General features: G+C 36.5%; 1 protein-coding gene across 1 annotated transcript in view; it reads right to left on the bottom strand.

Annotated features, from left to right (window-relative positions):
* LOC107725312 (uncharacterized) overlaps nucleotides 1-22,475 on the bottom strand; it is an 81,187-nt gene that overhangs the window by 2,300 nt on the left and 56,412 nt on the right. Inside the window, exons 6-12 of the mRNA XM_016534530.1 lie at nucleotides 14,599-14,685; nucleotides 13,117-13,218; nucleotides 8,091-9,149; nucleotides 7,155-7,283; nucleotides 6,628-6,699; nucleotides 3,668-3,835; nucleotides 1,092-1,226 (exon numbers count right to left, since the gene is read on the bottom strand). Of these exons, the coding sequence (XP_016390016.1) occupies nucleotides 1,092-1,226; nucleotides 3,668-3,835; nucleotides 6,628-6,699; nucleotides 7,155-7,283; nucleotides 8,091-9,149; nucleotides 13,117-13,218; nucleotides 14,599-14,685 (1,752 nt within the window). The remainder of the gene's footprint in view (nucleotides 1-1,091; nucleotides 1,227-3,667; nucleotides 3,836-6,627; nucleotides 6,700-7,154; nucleotides 7,284-8,090; nucleotides 9,150-13,116; nucleotides 13,219-14,598; nucleotides 14,686-22,475) is intronic.

The raw sequence follows: 22,475 nt of genomic DNA, 5'->3' as shown, positions 1-22,475 counted from the left end.
TGCTGGGTTATACTTTATTTTAAGGTTTCCTTGTTACAGTGTAATTATACATTTAAGTACTGAGTAATATTAATTAACTATATGTACTTACTGTATGGTTAGGATTAGGGTTTGGCCTAGGGTTACTTGCATGTAATTATGCATAATTTATTGTTATTATAATAGAAAGTACATGTAACGTGTAACAAGGAAGTGTTACCCATTGCTGAATAAAAGTATTAATAAAAAAATCTGAATATCAAAAAATCTGAATTTTATATTAGAAAATAAATAATAGATAATAATAATCAGTGTATAAAATCCCATTAAATATTTCATTATAATTAGTTTATTATTAGAAATGAATGAATGAAACCGCACCTCACAGTAAATTGAGTTAGAATTTAAAAAGCAGCAGGCAAAAAATCTGGTCATTTATTATTTCAAGGTTTATGCAATGCCTGCATGAAAACCAGGTCTAATTAGAGCAGAGACGATAATGATGACCTGTGAACGATTATAATTTGTGATCCAGCAATAATGATGGAAATCTACAGACCTCCACCAGTCTTTTGGAGACTGGGCGTTAGAATCCCATATACACATTATTTTCAGATAATTTAGTATAAAGTGTTAATCTAAAAAAAAAAAAAAACGTTTTCCTGAGTGCCTGAAGAACTGGGAGCTGTCACAATCAAGTGTATATCTGTAAACAGTAATTTCGGTAGTGGTGAGTTGTGATAAGCTGGTGTAGGTTTTGGGCTGCTTTCTAGTCCTTGGCTGACAGTGTTTCATTATACAACCAATTCTTTGCTAGGTTTGAACCATCAGCCTTCTTCTTACCCTGCCTCACTGCTTTAGCCACTGTATCACCCCACCCACAAGTATCTATAATGCACAACTGCTGCAAACAGCAGGTTGTTATTGGTAGTACAACAGCAAAGACCTCTGTGAGTAACAACAATGTTGCTCATATGTTTGAGTGAAATGACACCCATATGTTGTTCGTTCACAGCACTTTATTTGTTGTATGAGTGGTATCATCCATCACATAATGTGTCTTTAATGACTAAGCCTGTGTTTAATGCCTTTGTGAAGGAAGTGTGACTTACGCATGCAGCCTTGCTTCCAGGTATATCCAGGCAGGCAGTCCTCACACTTCTGGCCCGTGCTGCCCTCTCGACACTGGCAGAAGCCTGTGTCATTGCACCGGGCGTGAAAGGAGCCCAGCTGATTACAGTTACACTCTGTGTATAGAAAATATATACGTTATTCAGCAATTGTAGATTATTTGTGCTGAAACCTTGAGAAGGCGGCTATGTTCTCTTTATTTTGTGATAGATTTCATTGAACTATGAAAACACTGTAACTTTCAGAATGTAAAACTTGAAAATAGCTTGTTTCATGCTACCAATATTAATGCTTTGCATATTGAAGGCTATAGTTAGAAACTATATTTAACTATGTTCCTAATGGGGCAGTAAGACTGTGTTGGACTCGACAGCAAACCTGCAGCTCTTAAAGAAATAGTTCACTCAAAAATTTAAATTAGCTTAAAAAGTACTCACCCTCAGGCAATCCAAGATGTAGATGAGTTTGTTTCTTCGTGTGAACAGATTTGGAGAAATTCAGCATTATATCACTTGCTCACCAGTGCTCCACCAGTACAAAAAGTCCATGCCCTGTTGTCCTCTCACATCAACATCAACCAGCACATTTCTTTAGACATCTTTTGGACTGTTTTTGCTTGTAAACTATGGTTGATCTGTGCATATTTCTCACCTGATTCAGACAAGTTGACTGGAGAAAGCAATAGTATTGATAGAGGGGCTTGTATTTTAGCTGGAAGCAACATTTTGAAGTTAAAATGCCTTAATGATTGATGGATTGGAGTTGTGTCAGTTACTTGTGGATTATTGTGATGTTTTTATCAGCTGTTTGGACTCTCATTCTGACGGCACCCATTCACTGCAGATGATCCATTAGTGAGCAAGGGATGTAATGCTATATTTATCAAATTTGTTCCAATGAAGAAACAAACTTTTCTATATCCTGGTTGGCCTGAGGGTTAGTAAATTTTTTGCAAATTTTCATTTTTGGGTGAACTATTCCTTTAAGTAATCGTGCAGAACAGTGCCACATAGCATAGTTTACATAAAAGTCTTAATGGCACAGCAGCAAAAATGACCTGTAGAATTCTGAGGGTCACAAAAATATGTGGTAAATAGTCATAAATAACAGTATTAGTGGACCTCCAGGAAAATGAATGTTTATAAAAAAAAATTATGTACAGTGTTTCAAAAGTTACAGCATTTTGCCTAAAGGCAATGTAGCATAGCCTGAAGGCAATAGGCATATATTCACATGTGTTAGCAGGAGAAATTCACTTCTATGTTTGCGAGTTCTCAGTTTTATGTGATCAGTGGTTGTTCATCAGTCATGTAAGCAGGGTTTGCTCTATGCATTCACAAGGGCATAATTTGTCCATCTGGGCAGCTGTCAGTCATAGCGCAGTGATTTATGTGTGTATTTTTCCAGTAGAGGTCACTGTATCATTGACAAAGTGTTGTGACAGATTGCTTGAACAGCTTTTGAAGCAGTTTTCATCAAAAAGAAAAAAATATATTAATCTTACGCCTTCTGATTATTTATGTGATCAGTGGTTGTTCATCAGTCATGTAAGCAGGGTTTGCTCTATGCATTCACAAGGGCATAATTTGTCCATCTGGGCAGCTGTCAGTCATAGCGCAGTGATTTATGTGTGTGTATTTTTCCAGTAGAGGTCACTGTATCATTGACAAAGTGTTGTGACAGATTGCTTGAACAGCTTTTGGAGCAGTTTTCATCAAAAAGAAAAAAATATATTAATCTTACGCCTTCTGATTGTATTTCTTCTGTCCCCCATTTTAAAGTCAACATGAAATCGAAATTCATTCTATTTACTTTTTAATACACATTCCTTGTCTTATAGTGAATGATTCATTTTATTCCAAAGAAAATATTTTGTCTTCATAATCTTTTATCAAAATGTCAAAACGCCTGTAATGTAAAAATCACAAATCTCTCTTTTCAGTTTTACCATGTACTGTCCACTTTTTAAAATTCAGTCAATTATTACAGATAAAATCAAATCCCATCCAACTGTGCTTTTTATGTTTTGTTTTTTTCTTGTTAAATATCCGGTATTATACTTTGAAGTATTACATTAAGGAAGTAAAATGGGTTGCATGTGGCATTTCATGTTGACTATAAGATCATGCACAAAAGAGTACAAAATTACTTTTTTTTTCGAATCACATTTCCTTTGTGCTACTCTCATATCAATACAGATATTGATAGTTTTAACCTGGACAGTTAAAAATGCAAGTTGTTCAGTTTCCTAGATCTTAAGTAAAAGAAGACGGGAGTCTGGGAGAAGATTTCTTGTGAGTCTCTAAAATGAATGATGCATGATATTAGTATATTTAAATCCATACTTCTGTTGGACTTCAGTATGTCAGAAATTGTCACATGTATGGCAAGGTGGTGGCAGACCAAATGTTGGACAGTATGCAAATGAGGAAAGATTTCTTGACCTTTCCAATTCCATACATATAATTTGGCCAGAAAGGACAATTTCTGAGTGGCATGGTGTGGGTGCGTCAGGGGAATAGTGAAACGGATTGGTGTGGAGTGATATCTGACTGACCTATGCAAACATTCTCATCATCCAGCTCAGCGGAAGCATTCCGGAAGTATCCGAGGCGGCAGTGCTGACAGTTCTGCCCTCTAGTGTTGTGTTTGCAGCTCACACAAGTCACAATGTTGATGAAATCAATGTAACTGCAGCGATTTGAGTGACCGTTGCACTCGCAGTCTGATGGAGAAAGAGTAGATAGGTGTTAGTCTGTGGAACAGGGAACGAGGGACTGGAAGGGGAAAAGACACAGGAAACTCGTGGATGAGAGGACATGGGCATGACATGTAGACGCTAAGAAGACTATAAACTAGGCTAAGACTATTTAGCCAGCTGGAAAAGCTGGCAGGCATTTAACACTACCTAAAAAAAATTATGTGAATTAGATTACAGACCATATTAGCCAGTTGATTTCCAGTCCAGCCTCAAAAACATTACTGACAAATGAATATCTCTTTGGTTTTGAGACTTTAGTCTTTGCAACTTCAGGGATCTTATCTATGCACAATCAGCTTGTAACACTCCAAAGAGAAAGGAAAACTTGAAATCGCATCATATGACCCCTTTAACAACTGTGGCTGTCCACTTATTGCTTTTATCTAATGTAAGTTTATGGAGAATTTTTGGGATTGGGATTATTTTTAAAAACAATTGTACAGATATTTACAGAAGTACAGGCTGTCGCCTTCATTCCCAAATAAACATGCTGACACAGTTGCTTGAAAGTAGGGCTGCAAAACGATTAGTTGCATCATAATCGATTCAAAATAAAAGTTTATGTTTACATACTAAATGTGTGTGTACTGTGTATATTTATTATGTATATATAAATACACACACATACATGTATATATTAAGGAAAAATATGTTAGATTTATATGTAAAATATTTATATATAATATAAATTATATACAAGTGTTTACATACAAATACATACAATACATACAAATATATATTTTAAATAATATACATATATGTGTGTATTTATATATACATAATAAATATACACAGTACACACACATATAGTATGTAAACATACTTTTATTTTGAATCGATTAATCGCAACTAATCGTTTTGCTGCCTTGAAAGTAAATTAATGTTATTTAATTGACTAACTCAAAATGTTGACAGTTTTATAGTATATTGTACAAACTCTAGAAACACCAATGTTATCACTTGTAATCACTATCAAAAAAAGGCTTTTCTTTCTTTTTTTTATTTGACTGTAACAGGCATTTGCCTCTATTTTGATTGATACTCTTTGCAGTTTTTCGTTATTTTACTGTATCGCTTAACAACTTCTTGGAAAATAAAAATGTTTTGCAGTGTCATGATTCATTCCAGCCCACATATGAATAATATCCAATCATTTTTACCACTTTATGAGCACTTTTTATGAAAATCACACTGATCATGAAAATCTCCAGTTCATTCCTATGGGATGTATGTAAAGCTTGTCCGAGTCAGCAACAGTAAACCACCAAGGCTTACGAAGGGTCAGCTGTGGATCCTTGTAGCCCAGATTGCTTTCCTTATGGTATCCTATTTTTCATTTTTATTTATGCACTGCTATTTGCTGTAAAACTATAATTATTTGGTTTACACTTTATTTTACATTACATGTACTTACAGTGTGCTTACCCAAGAATGCACTTAATGTACTTACATGGGTTAAGGTTAGATTTAGGGGTAGGTCCAGGGTTAATACCTAGTTATCACCCAGTTATTGTAATTGCTTTAATAAGTACATAATATGTACATGCGGAACAGGGCTGTAGAATAAAGTGCTACCATTATTTGTTTATTCTAAATCATTTTATTTTAATTCATTTATAATTAAAGACACATAAGTAAATTAAGTAGTAGCCTAATCGTTCTATTAGTTATAATGGGTCTATTACCTATAGTTTAACTAGAACCTAGTTTAACAGTATTTTGTTCCCTATTACTGTTATACATCGTTTTATTTATGCATTAAACAAATATTATATGTTTTATCTATAGATAGAATTTTGTGGACAAAGTCTTCTAATTTGCCCTGCACACACCAGACAATTCCATTTGGCTTGTTGGTATGGCTGAATTTTCAGATATTTAGTGAATTTTTTTAGCGCTTAAATTTTTCTCAGATGATTACATTTTAAAGATTTTTGGGATGCTTTTACATAACACAGTATCTTAGACATCTCCAAACAGACTGACTAAACAGTAGAAAGTCATCAGTATGAGTGAATAAACCCACCTGTAGGCCTTAATTAGCAGTTTAAATGGACAGGACATTATTATAACACTGATAAACAGAGATAATGAGCTGCTGTTAAAGTTGTGTTTTAGAAGCTGATCTTTTCAATTCTTTGCTGTTTGGACACTTGGGGCTTTGAATAATTGATATGATGTTTTAAAGATGCTGGCGACGTAGGGGTCCTGCTGTGTCACAGTCAGCTAAGCAGTGGGATGGGGGGCAAGAGCAGCTAATTAAATATAAATGCTCAATTACTCCCCAGATTGGTGAAGGGATGGAGCGATGTTTCACAAACGATCTTGCATCTTCAGCAGACAGCTGTCTAACACTCGACGAGTGAAAATGCAAAGTAGCTACTTTCTAGAAGAGGACGCTTTTGATTATACAGCCTGGGGGAGATCCTTCTGTTTTCTAGCAAACACAATACATCATGAGCGGCTTACCTTATGAGACAAAGCAAAAAACAAAAGATGCGAGCACAAAGAAAAGAGAGACAAGAAAGGGCGACATGGAAGAGAGGAAATGAATAACATTTAGGAAGCAATTTTTCCACAGTTTCCATATTAGTGTCTGTCCATATTCACAAAAACAGAAATCAAAACCGAATTGTCCTTTGATAAGCATTGCCTACAGGAGCGCTAATGCATATAAATACATCATTCACATAAAATGCCATTAAAACTCTGAAAATAACGTCTTTTTGCTATCTTGATTTAAAGCATTGCCTTACCTTGAAATCTGATGTACGCTATTCTTGACAACTGTGTTTTTGGCCCCCCAGGGATCAAAATCCTCGCAACAACTTTAGAATAAAAGCAACGTTATTCTCTTTGTTGGCTAACACAGCTGCACTGTTGGCACAAATCACTCAACAATGTGGAAAAATTCACAGTAAGGGCCTAAAATGTGAAACGAGATACACTGGAATGATGCTACTGTTATTTAGGAAAGCTGATGTTGTAAACAAAACAGCCTAAAACTAGAGGAAACTAGGGTTTAGAGTTTCTTTCTTGTGGATCTAATGGCAGCTAAACCAATCAATACGCTACAAGCTGTAAATGTTCTTCACTAACAGATACTCCATCTCATCCACAGCAGCATTACTGGAAGATACAATGCAGTCAAGCAGAAATGCATTTTCAGACCGCAGTCATTTAAAAAGTTAAGCGTTGTGTCGGATGAGTGCAGTATCTGTTTGTGTCATTTCTACAGTGTAGCTACGCACGGTGCACACACTCAACGACAAATGCTGTATACCTTTCTTCTCATAGTCTTTCTTTTCATAATCTTTTTCTTTCTTTTTTTCCTTCTCTTTCTTTTCCTCTTTGGCTTCCCTGCTCTCTCCGGTTTTCCCAGCCTCGTTCTTCTTCTTAATGTCACCAGATACTGTTTACACCAGAGAGATCATGAGTTTTTGAAAGTGTTTTATTTTTATTTAGTTCATTTTATTCATTGTTCAAATCTAATACATGATTTGTTTTATGCTGACATAGTGGTTGAATATTTAAGGATACTGTTTTAAACGTTATTTCATGGAATGTACAAAGGTCTGTTCACTTGCGAGAAAATCGAATTAAGGCTTAAACCCCCCAAAGGTCCTAACAAGGTTGGGTAATTAATTTGTTTAATCAGTTCGTTCTGTCAGAATCAGTATTGTTTATTCAAATAATAGAATAGTAGTTATACTGTATAAAACTTCAGTGTTTTGTTTTAAAGGGATAGTTCACTCAAAATAACAAATCTATCATTATTTACTCATCCTTTTGTCATTCCAATCCCATATGACTTGCTTTCCTCAGTGGAAAAGGAATCAAAAGGATCTTTTATTTATATTGAATATTCCATAAAAATGTTTGATTTTTCCCCGTATAATTAAAGTGAACGGTGACTGAGGCTGTCATTTTGCCAAACAACACGTTTTGTGTTCCACAGAAGAAAGTAAGTCATACAGGTTTGGAATGACATAAGGGTGAGTAAATGATGACAGAATTTTCATTTACTATTCCTTTAAGAGAGGCAGGCCTCTGGCTTACTGTTCTGAAGGCAATTTGGGTTGTGTGACACAAACTTCAACAGATTGCACCTCCAAAATGAACTTCTGAAGCTCCTTTAAAAGTGTATCATTGTGTCATTTGCACTTTAGCAGGGATTATACTTGTCAGAAAATTCTATTGTCAGATTTGCTTAGGGTACCTGGGGCTTTTACATTTTTATCTTTCTTCTCCAAGTTTGTTGCTGTTTTTTTCTCCTTGGACTCAGCTAGAGGAACTTCACTGTTTTCATCTACTTTAGATTGAGGTTTACTTTCAGGAGCATCTTTATCTTTCTTCTCCAAGTTTGTTGCTGTTTTTCCCTCATTGGTCTCGGCAAGAGGAACTTCACTCTTCTCTCCTACTTCAGATGGAGGTTTACTTTCAGGAGCATCTTTATCTGTCTTCTCCAGATTTGTCGCTGTTTTTTCCTTGGTCTCAACAAGAGGAACTTCACTCTTCTCTCCTACTTCAGATGGAGTTTTACTGTCACTCTCAGCATTAAGTTGAGGAGCAGCATCAGTGACTGTTTCCGCACCTGCTGTGACAATTTCAGCACCATCACCTGGATCTTCAGGAGCAGGTTTCATTTCATCAGACACATTGGTTGCTTCTGCATCACCTGGACTTTCAGGAGCATCTGAGTCTGAAGTTGCTGGGGCAATGGACGCAATCTCAGGAGAAACTGTAACTGTTGCTGGAGCATCTGTTACAGCTGCGACGGCATCAGTTGCAGGTGCATCACCATCAGATGCAGGAGTTAGAGGAACATCAGATGCTGGGACAATCAAATCAATGTCTGGAGGGAGTGCATCAACTGTCTTCATCACTGCATCAGTTGAGGACATAACTGTGCTTGTAATTAAGGTTACTGCAGTATTTGCTGTAACCATTGCACCCACTTCCACTAGAGATCCATCAGAAACAAGGGAAACTGCATCAACAGCAAGAGATGTTGGCAGTTGAATGGTGCTAGCTGATGCTGAAGATGTTGTTTCAGAAGTTGCCATGGTTGCAGAAGGTGTTGTTGCCATGGTTGCAGAAGATATTGCTTGGATGTCCATATTAAGTGTTGTTGCAGTGCCGCCAGAGGATGAGGCAGATGAATCAGTAACCTCAGGAAGAACAGAAAGTGGATTGCTTGTAACAAAGCCAGTTGTTGCAGTCACGGTGTCGGTTGCTGCAGTGGCCGCATCGGGTATCACATCTGGTGCTGCGGAAACTGTAATTGTGTACAGAGCATAAAGAGTCAGATATCTAAACCGTTCTGTCAAAAGCAGTATAGATGCCATTGGTGCCCTTTGGGCTTACATACTGTACATAATGGATATTATTGCAGCGATTCAACCTTTAGCCATTTCCAGTTCAGCAGAAACGGGATACACAAGATCTGATAGAATCACTTCCCCTGTTTGTGCCCCCGTCCAACCCTTCAAGGACAGGACTCGCTGCGTTTTCCTGTTATGGTTTCATGTATCTATCTCTCTCTCCGTAAGTTCAATAAATTGGCCCTTTTTTGGTCTTCCTTACCATGACCTAGTCTCTTTTCTCTTATGAAATATTTAGCAGCTGTTCATTCAATCGCTATTCAAAAATAGATCTGAAAGAATTGAGCTCCGGCCTTCAGCTGAGCTTCTACCGCCACGCCATGTGCTCTCAAAAGTGATTGTGTTTCACAATAACAGAGTATTTAATGATTTATCTCCTGAGGCTGGGCTTGCCATTTTCATAGTTACAGCTTCAGCGCCATTAGGTTTGAAAGGCGAACGCTACACACACCTGGTGTGAGGCAGAAATGGTGGGATAGGTGAGGTGGTGGCATATTGTTTTGATTACACAAACAAAGCGAAAAAACTTCTTCACAGTCGACAAAACTGAACACCTGCTATCTAGCACATCCGATTGGAAAATCAACCTGCTTTGTAAGAGGAACATGCTGCTTGTAAATGCAGAAAATTAGCATATACTCATTGCAATACATACATTAATGATACTGACATTTTCACAGAAAATAATTATTTTAAAAAACTTTTATAAAAATGTTATTTTTTATATTAAAAATATTTAACTTTTTTTTTAAAGAAATATGAGGCTCATATTGGTTGTTAATTATTATATGCTTACAGTGGGGAAAATATTTATTTGATCCCCTGCTGATTTTGTAAGTTTGCCCACTTACAAATAAATGAAGGGTCTGTAATTTTTATGGTAGGTTTATTTTAACGTATAGAGACAGAATACCAACCAAAAAATCCAGAAAAAACACATTATATAAAGGTTAGAAATTGTTTTCTAACATGACTTAGTACTTGGTGCAGAAACCCTTGTTGGCAAGCACAGAGGTAAGACGTTTTTGTAGTTGGTCACCAGGTTTGTACACATCTCAGGAGGGATTTTGATCCAATCCTCTTTACAGATCCTCACTAAATCCTTAAGGTTTCTTGGCTGTCTTTGGCAACTCGAACTTTCAGCTCCCTCAACAGATTTCTATAGGATTGAGGTCTGGAGACTGGCTAGGCCACTCCATGACCTTAATGTGCTTCTTCTTGAGCCACTGCTTTGTTGCCTTGGTGGTATGTTTCGGGTCATTGTCATGCTGGAAGACCCATCCATGACCCATCTTCAGTGTTCTGGCTGAGGGAAGGAGGTTCTCGTCCAAGATTTTACAGTACATGGCCCCGTCCATTTGCCCCTCAATGCGGTGACGTCGTCCTGTACCCTTAGCAGAAAAACAGCCCCAGAGCATAATGTTTCCACCTCCGTGCTTGACTGTAGGGATGGTGTTCTTGGGGTCATAAGTCAGCATTTCTCTCCCTCCAAACACGGCGAGTCGAGTTAATGCCAAAGCACTTTCTCCCAAGCCTTCTCTGAATCATTTAGATGTACATGTGCCTTCTTGAGCAGGGGGACCTTGCGGGCGCTGCAGGATTTCAGTCCATTGCGGTGTAGTGTGTTACCAATGGTTTGCTTGGTGACTGTGGTCCCAACTGCCTTAAGATCATTATCAAGCTCCTCCCGTGTAGTTCTGGGCTGATCCCTCACCTTTCTCATGATCATCCTTACCCCATGAGGCAAGATCTTGCACGGAGCTCCAGACCGAGGCCGATTGATGGTTATTTTGTATTTCTTCCATTTCCCTTGGACAAGAACCTCCTCCTCTCAGCCAGAACACTGAAGATGGGTCATGGATGGGTCTTCCAGCATGACAATGACCCAACATACTGCCAAGGCAACAAAGGAGTGGCTCAAGAAGAAGCACATTAAGGTCATGGAGTGGCCTAGCCAGTCTCCAGACCATAATCCTATAGAAAATCTGTGGAGGGAGCTGAAACTTCAAGTTGCCAAACGACAACCAAGAAACCTTTAGGATTTAGAGAGGCTCTGTAAAGAGGAGTGGATCAAAATCCCTCCTGAGATGTGTGTAAACCTGGTGACCAACTACAAGACACGTCTTACCTCTGTTCTTGCCAACAAGGGTTTCTGCACCAAGTAGTAAGTCATGTTTTGCTTGGGGATCAAATACTTATTTCACTCACTGAAATGCAAATCAATTTCTAACCTTTATATAATGTGTTTTTTCTGGATTTTTTGGTTGATATTCTGTCTCTATCCGTTAAAATAAACCTACCATAAAAATTACAGACCCTTCATTTCTTTGTAAGTGGGCAAACTTACAAAATCAGCAGGGGATCAAATAAATATTTCCCCCACTGTATTATTTGAGCTGTAAAGTTGTCTAATGTATACATTTTTTAGTTACTGAATGTTCTGGCTTTTAAAATTGTGTGTATTTTTATGTATTTCTTGGCCTTGTGTATTTTTATTCTAGGTGGTTGTAAATTGTGTCAAGGATAAAACTGAATGGAAAAAGTCAGAATTACTTATCACAGATGCTAAACTTTTGCTTTATATTTATTGAATCCTGAACATTTTTTTAAGTCTGAAAGATTTCACTGACATTTATTTATTACTTTATTTATTTATTTTTACAGCTAAAAGCCTTTTTAAATTGGTAACAGCTTGTCAAGCATCAGTACGGCATCATCATCAAAACACTACAAGTCAGCAAGCCTCCACCTGCCCTGCTGACTTCAATGCTTGATTCAAGAAGACATAGTTTAAGGAGCCGCCACATGGTATGTTATTTGGCACCTTGGCCCATATATATTAATGAGTGATTTAGCACAGCAGTAATCATATTTAATCTCCACACCCTGCTATACCTTAGATCAGAATATAGAGCACCATTACGGCCATCAATCATGAGTGGAATTACAGTGGAGCGTGATTCCCTGCATGCACTACTTTCATCAAGGTCCCCTGTGCGGTACGAGAGAGCAAAGAAACTGGAGGGATTTTACTAAGAAGTATTTCACTTGCTATTGGCCTTGTTTACTTGCCTGTGCTGTCTGTGTTGTTTTTGTACCTGATTCACTATAATATTTGTGCACAATTTTTACGGTGCAGTTTTACATTTACTTGCTATTGCTTAGTGAATGATATGCAGGTTTAGAGAATATCTTAGAATGTTTAGTGAACACTGTTGAATTTTATCTTAAATATTTCAATAAAGTTGTATTTTTTTTTTATTTTAGTTCGACATTTTAGTTACTTTAGTACTTTTTACATGTATGTTAAATGTATTACTTGAAGTAAAACAAAATGAAATTGAGAAATTTTGCTGAATTTTTTTTTACAGTTAACAAAAATTTTTGCTGTTTGTCTGTTTTACCTGGTGCCAGATTTTAATCATCCTACCCATGAAGTAAACCCTGGGCCTACAGTATAGTATAAAATAAAGACATACAAATTCAAATGTTCTAGGCTCTTTTAAAAGCTAGTAAAGATTCAAAGCGCCTTCTAATAGAATAACTGTAATGTATGCATTCTCACAACCAGGAGGGCAAAAGAACAAAACTCAATGTATGACTTTAAACATGCTCCCTGTTGAATATTTCACCTCTCAATTATTAACACAAGTGAGACCGAATAAATGAAGAATGTCTAACCTAAATAGATGGACACATGCTTGCATATATTACAGCTTATTTCAAGGTTGAAATGTCTTTGCGAACAGAGTTCTGATGGATTTACTTTACTTAAATATCAAAACTTTAATACTGGGAGACATTGAGAGTGCAAACGTGTCAACAAATTGTGATTGTGACATTTACAGGAAGGTCTCTTACCTGGCTGGTCAGGTGCAGTGGGTACGACTGTGAGTGTTGGACTAGACGGAGATGGCACCGTAGTTAAAGACGAGGTGTCTGTCTGGCTCGAGATGGTAGCAGCTGGCATTGTGGGCAGAAAGCTCGTCACAAGTAGCACTTGGGACAGTAAAATTACAGCGCTGAGTCGAGAGCCGAGAGAGTAAGTAAAGAGGGCCAGCTACCTCCTACTGTTAACACTTCTATTTTTAATTTTAGCTTTGGAAAACATACTTGTACTTATGCAAAAGAATACAAAGTCTGTAAAAATGACAAGTGAGTACATCTAGTTGAATAATATAGAAGTTTAATCACTCAGACCTATTTTCTAGTTTTTATGTATTGCAGTAAATATCTGATGAAAATGATTGTTGTTTTTAGATGCTATCTCTGATTTTATTATCATACTGTCAGGGAGTCATCACAGTCACTTCAGTCACCATCCAGGATAATTACCCGATCACAGTCACCTGAGTTCTGATCACCCGCACCTGCTGTCACCAATCAAGCCACACTACAAATACACACACAGCACAGCCACTCACTGTCCGGTCTACCGTTCACTCCTACGAACTACTCTGGACTCTCTCTGCCAAAACCTCCTAGAACGAATTACCTGCTGTTCCTCCCACGATCCTCCAACGACTCCGTGGAAACGGCTCCACGATCTCCAACGTAACCGGCATACGATCCTCTCCATCAGAACTCAGATAAGCACCCTGGAACCATTCACTGTGTTGACATTCACCTGCCTTTAACTCACCTATTCCAGTCATCCACTTACCCAGTCAATAAACCATCCTGTTTTGCACTTACCTGTTGTGTCTGGCCTTGCTTTGTGACACATACATTTATGATGTTTTTTCAAGACTAGTATAAATTCAACCACAAATCTAAAACCATCAGCCAAGCAATGCTTGATCTTTAAAGACACTCTACAGTGCATCTACTACTAAACAGCAATGAAAAGGAACTTTAAAGTCAACATGAAATGAAAATCAGCCCTATTTACTTTCCCAGTACAAGATGCTGATATTATTGCGAGTATTCAGATGTTTGTTTGGTCCACTTTTCACAATCCAATTAATTCCCGACCAAGTTTCATCCTGCATTTTGATCCCACTGAATATCCTGTTTCCTTCAGAATTGCATCACCTCTTTACTTTACCCAGTACAAGATACTGATCTTATTGCGAGTAATTCAAATGTTTGTCTGGTCCACTTTTCACAATCCAATTAATTCCCAACCAAGTTTCATCCTACATTCTCATCCCACTGAATATCCTGTTTCCTTGAGAATTGCATCATATTATGTAAGTAAAATGCATTGCGAATGGCATTTCATGTTGACTTTCATGCAAAACAGGGAGCTAAAAGCATGTCCATTAAACAGGGTTTCATAAATCAAGTCTGTATCCACCAGCTGAACTGCTTTAAGATGCTAATGATGTCTGCCTGTGTCACCTGGTGTATTGGTGAGGGATTCAGGGATCGCTGAGCCGCCTGTAGGGGCAGGAGGAGAAGTCGATGTGTCACTAGAGGTGGCCGTGTCTAGTCAGCAGACAGAAGGATGAGCTCGCCAGTGCAGGGATCAGATACCACGACAGTATTGCCCATCAGAGCCTAAATCAGCCTGATCTAAGCTATTCGCTGACCACAAATAAAGGGCACCGCTAAAGACACTTTACTGCAGCCCACAGCACTAAAGGAGACAAGCACTAAAGAAGAACTCAAATGAGCACGATTTTGATGAGGTATGAATTTACACATGACGTCAGTCAGTCATAAAAACTCATCAATTTATGTGCTTATACTGCAAACATTAACAAAAATGTGGTATGCCCATCATGGTCAAGGTGATCTCATTTGTATTCGTAGATTTTCATACGTACAGTTTGCGCACATTTTTATACACAGATTTATTGGTTTAAATCAAAACTGGATATTTAATTGTGCATGCATTTGCATATTACCTTTGCCAATGTAGAGGTCAATCTTCAAGAACACAATTTTGATATTAATTTTAATATTAATTTAACATTAATTAGTTATTTAACACTTTAATCTATTGTTTTTTAGTGTGTTATGTATTTGATGTTATTATATTTGTAAAATACACACTCACACATCTCTGTGTGTGTGTGTGTGTATATATATGTGTGTGTGTATATATATATATATATATATATATATACTCTCAGTACTCAGTATAGTTTTTTAATATCAGCCATTATGTTAACATATCAGGTAACATATGTTATTATGTTAATATTTATTTTTATACATTTGTATATTACTTTTTATATAATTTAGTTTTAATAATATCAGAAATACATTAATTAAAGCAATTTATTTTAATTTGCATTTGATTAAAATTTTATATATATATATGTGTGTGTGTGTGTGTTATTGGCCTATATTATATATTAACATAATTTATATTCTATGCACTCTATTTTTATTTTAATATTATTATTGTTTTATTTATTATTGGCCATAAGTAAAGGAGCATTAACCTTGATTAGTAATTATTTAAAAGATGAATGTAATGCACTGTGAGTATTCGTAACATCTCTAAAGCTGTTCATATGTAAAATGATTTACATTTCAAATGTTAATATGACATTTTATGTCTACCCAGACACACAAAAATGTACACATGCTAAAATCAGACGTGAGGTTTGAATACTGAGGTCATGTTGTCATGGTAGCATTCAAACACCACTGTTTTACCATAGTACTTTTGTTGAATGTTTGCACATACTAACTTGTTTATGAACTCACGTGTGCACAAACTCAACAAAAAAACACCTTACCCTACTTAAAGTCAGACGCGCTCCTCAATGCCAGCACAATGCTAATCATCTCTGTCTATGCCAGTGTTCAGAGTACTGGACTTCAAATATGGAACGTGGCATTCGGCGTCTCATGCATGTTAGCTTGTTTGCGGTTGTCTGGCTGTCTCAGTAGGAGCAGGTGTCTTCCCTCTGGAAGAGGAATGACCATGTCAGCTTACACTGTGCCGGTGCTGATGGGAGCTTTGGGATTCAGCGTGGGCAGCCCACAGTGAGCACCGCAGCAGGCTGATACTTCCTGCTCTCAGGCATGCTGATGTTTTATTAAGGTTGCGTCCCTCCCCAGTGTTTCATAATTAAAGCATGGCTGAAGACACTGTTCTCTAATTCCATGGGTTTATTGTATTTATATGGTTTGCTAATGAAAAATGGCTCGTATTATCGATAGATGTTTTATTTAGTGTTGTGTCTGAGTGTCGTGACTGAAAATAATTTATGTCTCAGTCTGTCTGTAATAATTCAGTGAGAGATTCACACAGGGATTCGTGTTCTTTGAGATCAGTTGCATTTTCGTAATTATACAAACTGGTTTATATAAAGGGGGACATATCATGGAAAATAAAAGACTTTGTAGTATGTACTCTTTTATACCCTAATGCAATGCTAAACTTCCTTCCATCAGGATATTTATAGAAAGCCATGGTTTTGACGTCTGAACCAATGAACAGTTGAAAAAGTTTTAAAGGATTGGAACAGCATGGGGGTGAGTAAATGTTGACAGAATTTTGATTTTTGGGTGAAAATAACTGAATGACTGACCACATTTACATATCATTGTTTATTCATTATTTAACAGATTTCTCGAAGAAGTAAGAAAATCATAACAGAGGCTGTCTACAGCACATACACTACCAATCACAAGTTCAGTGAGGTCAGTAAGATTTTTTAAAAATGTTTTAAATGCTCACCCAGACTGCATTTATTTGATCAAAAATTCAAAAAATATTGTGAAATATTATTGCAATTTAAAATAACGATTTTTTTATTTTAATATAATTTAAAATGTCATTTATTTCTGTGATGCAAAGCTGAATTTTAGCAGTCATTACTCCAGTCTTCAGTGTCACATGATCCTTCAGAAATCATTCTTATATGCTGTTTTGGTGCTTAAGAAACATTTCTTATTATCATTTCTTATTTACTTAAAAAAAAAACAAATTATAAATGTCTTTACTCTCATTTTTTAACAATTTAATACATTCTTGCTGAATAAAAATATTAATTTCTTTAAAAAAAAAACTAATCCCATACCTTAGATCCATGTGGTATAGGGGTCTAAACTGTCACAAAGTGGATCAAAAATATTTACACAAAAAACTAAATTACTTGGTGCTAAAAAAAGTCACGTAATAGATCAGTCGGTCACGTTAACTGTATGATATAAAAAGCTCCAAAATGAAGATATGAAGACATAAGGAGTTCATTATTGTGGCAGATGTGTAAAATTATTGGGGGAAAAAAAAGTTTCAGGAGTCAATATATCTGTTCTGGTGTTACAACTGTGCAATTTTTTTAATATTGGTCTTGATGGTGCTAGATGGACTGTTTATTCAACATTTTTTACAACCGTTTTTTTTTTTAACATGCTGTGTCACGCATGTCCATTCACACAAAATGATCAGTTGAGGCCACCAGTGTGGAATTATCATCCAGTGCCTTTTAACAGGCTATTAATCGAATTAGTCTCTCACAGTGCACTCATGCTTTCTAGACAAAGAGTGTATCTCTGCCTGTGTGAGAGAGAGCTCGGAGCTCGGTACAGGGCCGATGAGCAGGGAACGGGTAACAGGAGGGCAGGCATATGGCCACGGGGGGTTAACGTGAGAGCTGGAGCTCGGGCAGATTTCTCACGTCACAACCCCCAACCGCCATCTGCCACCAAACCAGACCAGAACCAAAAGAGCAGGCACAGAGTGGCCCGATCTACTTCAGACCGCTCTCAGTCTCTGGCCACATTAGAACGACAACAAAGAAAGAGTGTTTTTAAAAAAAAAGGCAGGCTTGCAATCTTGTGAATTAATGGCTCTGTTCCAAAGTCTAGTAAGCTGACTATTTAAGGCATCATAAGTGCACCCCTGCTGTTCCAAAAGGTAGGCAGGATGACTGTGCTGCCTTCTGAAAAAATGTCTTTCGGCCAGATTCTAAAGCAGAATGTATGTTTCACAAGGGAAGCAATGCCAAAATGCATTGTGACAATCTATCCAAGAAGGTGGATGAAGCATGAGAAATGTTGATTTATAAATATACTTATTTTTTTTTATGCAAAAAGTATGGCTAAGAATAGTAAATCTAAAAAGTAGTCTATTTTACATAATTTGTGAGTGCTATATTTGTGCTAAACTCTAACACAAGAATGAAACTAACAAGAAAATCTTTTATGTACTTGAACCAGGAAAGACCAGAACCTCCAAAACTGTTTTCCAAGGTTACGTTTCAATAGTGTATCATCATTTCAGAGTAGCGAGTAACAGTGTCATATTTTATAGTTAATTTGTTGTTGATGCTATTGAAATGTACAACACATTTAAATTTATTTGATTATTCTTTGCCATACCTTTTCTTTTCATTTTCTTTTTTTTCTCATTTTTTTATTTTTTTTATATTTAAACTACTTTAGCTCAAAAATAAATAATAGAATATAATAAAATACAATAAAATAATCAAATAAAATAAAACTAAATAAAAATTTTACATTTCAGTTTGGTCCGGTAATGTGCATGTAGATTCTAGAATGTGCAAACTGCCAAAGTGATTGGCTCATTCAAATTGAAGGCGGGGCTTCCATTCCATCACACACCATAATGAGCCTTACAATTTCTCCCATGCATTTTTTTACGAATGTTCTGTCTCCTCATACCATATATGTGTGTTTGACTTAAAGCAACGGTATTTATTTATTTATTTTTTAACCTTGTAATACCAGTTTTAAAATCAGTCTGATGGTAAACTGACTTCTAATAAGGCGAATAACTGTTTCCCCAAACGTCTGTTCTGGGAGTATGTGAGTTTGGTGAGCGGGTACGAAATTCTGTTAAAAGGGCGCATTTTTACGGTAAAAACAAATGCATATGTACAGCTATCCACTGTAATTACGACAGTGAACTCCGCTCACTTAACTGTAGACAAAACTACATTCAGTTGCTTTAAGGAGTGCTGTTTGTATGACCCATGAATTTGCTGTCTGTTTAGATAATTCAGTCACTTATGAGCTTCCATTTCAGTTAGCATGCTGTCTCAGAAGGCAGGTGCCTATGTAGGCTGTAGACAGCGAGGAAGTTCACTTGGTTTTGGAACAGAGCCAGTCCCTTGCAGTAATTATGAATAATTTTACCTTTATTACGTATAGTTGCTTACTAAATCTTCGAGATGCTTCTCCCCATGCACTGCCTCAGACACTTGGGCATGAAGATGTGCAATAACATTGCCCTTGCTGGATAAATGCATGAGGGTTATTTTTAGTGTGATGGGAGGCCCACAAGATTAATAAACATTCATCATCCATTTCCTCCAAATTCCTGCTCTCCGTCTTTCTCTATTGCATTCTCCCTCTCTCTCTCTTTCACTCTGTTTTCCTCTCTGTCTTCTCCTTTAGGACAGTGAGAGCTTTCCAAACACTCTATCCAGGAAAGAGGAATGGAATAAACGGTGCTTCCATATTTTATTCCACAGTAAAATTGAATAACAATAAAATAAAAAATGACACTGGATAGCAGTAGGGTTCAATCCCAGGACTGTTTGGAGATCATTTTGGTAATGATGTCTTGATTTGCCCCTGAAGCGCATATGCTGATAACCTTCCCGTTTCAGCGTGACGAGTGCAGAGGTCACTGCTACTGGAGCAACTAGATTTCAACAAGAGTTGCGTCCACATCCTAATTTATTCTGGTCACTAACTGCTGAGTGCTGACTAGATTGTAAAATGAACAAAAAATAAACAATTTAATTTTTTTTATATTGATGTTTACAGGTGGGTAAATCTGAAATCAGTCATACATGCCACAGTAATAGACTGGCATTCAATGAAGTGTAAAGTAATACATACTGATTATTTCAGAGACATACAAAGTGGATTATACAGTTAGATTTTTGATGTCTTTTTATGTGTGACTAACTAATGCGTTCTCACACATTGACTGAATTCACATGGCTTTTCCAATTATTTGTGATTTACTGGGAATTAACAATTTAATAATTATTTAACAGTAATTTCATGCAAAAATAGTTAATATGCATGATAAAACTAGGTATACACCTACTATTCAAAAAAAAAAAAATCCAAAAAATTAATACTTTTATTCAGCAAGGATGCATTAAATTGATTAAAAGTGACACTAAAGACATTTATAATGTTGCAGAAGATTTCTATTTCAAATAAATGCTTTCTTTCTGTTCATCAAAGAATCCTGGGGGGGAAAAGTAAAAATCTTAAACTGTTTTCAACAATGATAATAATAAGAAAATATTTGTTGAGCACTAAATCAGCATATAGGAATGATTTCTGAAGGATCATGTGACACTGAAGACTAGAGTAATGATGCTAAAATTCAGCTTTGCATCACGGGAGTAAATAACATTTTAAAATATTAAAAGAGAAAACATTTGTTTTAAATTGTAATAATATATCACAATATTACTGTTTTTACTGTATTCCTGATCAAATAAATAAAAAGTCTTCTTTCAAAAACTTAAAAAAAAAAAATCTTTCCAAACTACAAACTTTTTAATGGTAGTGTAACTAAAAAATATGTAGAAAATACAATTTACCAAAAGACACAAAAAGTTATTATGTTCGTATATACGTGTATTTCAGTGAAAAATGTATTTCCTGAGATTTGCCATGCGCATGGGAGCCCTGTAATAATTGCCTCAAACAATATCTTTTAATTTTAATGTCATTAATACAATGAACTATTAATTAAAAACTTTTTCCAGCTGTTTCCCAGCTAACTGAGAAAAACCTGCACCCTCACAGAAGTTACATATCATCCAGCCAATCAGAACTTGGGATTTCTCTGGCTGTTGCTGGTTTTGTCTGCAGTATACTTCAGACAGTCTGTGAATGGTATGTGTTTAAGGCTGAGACTAACTGGAATCCAGATGTTTTTCATGCAAATCAAAGATCTGACTCAAGTTTCATAATTGGACTATTCAGATTTCAGCTATGTCCTTGGGAGTGTCAGAGTGCTCCATTATTCAGTGGGATGAATGAACGCAGTGACACGTCCCTGTTCAATAAGTTATTGAACCACAAATTCTTCCCAGGGTCTAAAAATATTAGAAGTGACCATGAAACTTTTAGTACAGGACAGTTTCTTCCTGTAACAGCACACACGATGTCTATTTTAGAAGGGGCATCGCACCTTAGGCTCGGGGGAAAAACCTCTCTCACACATCATTAAGCATACATAAAACATTACTTTTTGTGGACAAATGCTGACAGAACTTGCAAAATCTGCATCGCATGCTGTGAATGATTATTTTTCCCACTCCAAACAATCCCAGTTCTTTCCACTGAGGGTTATTGAATATTTTCAGCTTGGCAATGATTGAAAAAAATGACATCCCAAACTCCAAAATCAGGCCATTCTGACAGGCCCTGATAATATTGAATTATGGAGATATTTCAACATATTACTTTGAGTGAAATAATGTATTAATGTGTCTTCTGCATGTGTGTTTGATGGCAGGCAGCGGGACCCTAAGGGAGAGTGAGAGTCCATGGCCCGACACACGCTGTGATAAATTGCTCTCACTCCAGTGAGTGTTATTCATTGGTCAGAGGTTGGGAAGAAAAGCTTCAGTTATGGTTTCAAATGGTAATAATACCACCTGCCAGTACTTGTGGTATATAGGCAGTTGACACAACTTGTAATTTCTCTTAAGGCCATTTTCTCTTATATTTTCAACAATTTGTTGGACAGGAAACAGATTTTGACCATAAAAATAAAGCAATTTTAGCGGTTTCTAAAACATAGTTGTTGTTTTGCAGTATGAAATATATTGGACATATCTAAGTGTGTTTGTTTCCAAAAAGAACTGGTCATGAATTTACATATGACATACTTTGATATATATAACTTATATACACCTAACTTATTGCTCTAATGACCTCAAACTTTTTGAAGGGTAGTGTAAAGCTTTATGTTCATTTCCATGTCCATTTGTCAACTACCCATGCATGTACCATGATACTGAATGATTACCATATCCATGTACTATGTAATTTGCATGGTTCTTTATGGTATTTCCTTAGAATACCATGGTATTAACATGATACATGACCAAAAATGCACTGTAATACCAAGATACTTTTTGGTACTTTTATGCATTTCTGTTATGTTCTTCTAGTTTATCTAAAGAGCTCATCTACTGAACACTGCTCAACTACTACAAGACTAACCTATTTTAATCTACAACTGCACTACTCTATGGACTTTAAACCAGCTCTGACCTGTAAACATGTTTACAGATGCTGATGTACCCCGA

The sequence above is a fragment of the Sinocyclocheilus rhinocerous genome, unplaced genomic scaffold, assembly GCF_001515625.1.
Source record: "Sinocyclocheilus rhinocerous isolate Xijiao unplaced genomic scaffold, SAMN03320098_v1.1 scaffold785, whole genome shotgun sequence".
Classification (NCBI taxonomy): domain Eukaryota; kingdom Metazoa; phylum Chordata; class Actinopteri; order Cypriniformes; family Cyprinidae; genus Sinocyclocheilus; species Sinocyclocheilus rhinocerous.
The sequence above is the reverse complement of the archived record's forward strand: the minus strand, read 5'-3'. Positions and strand labels throughout refer to the sequence as shown.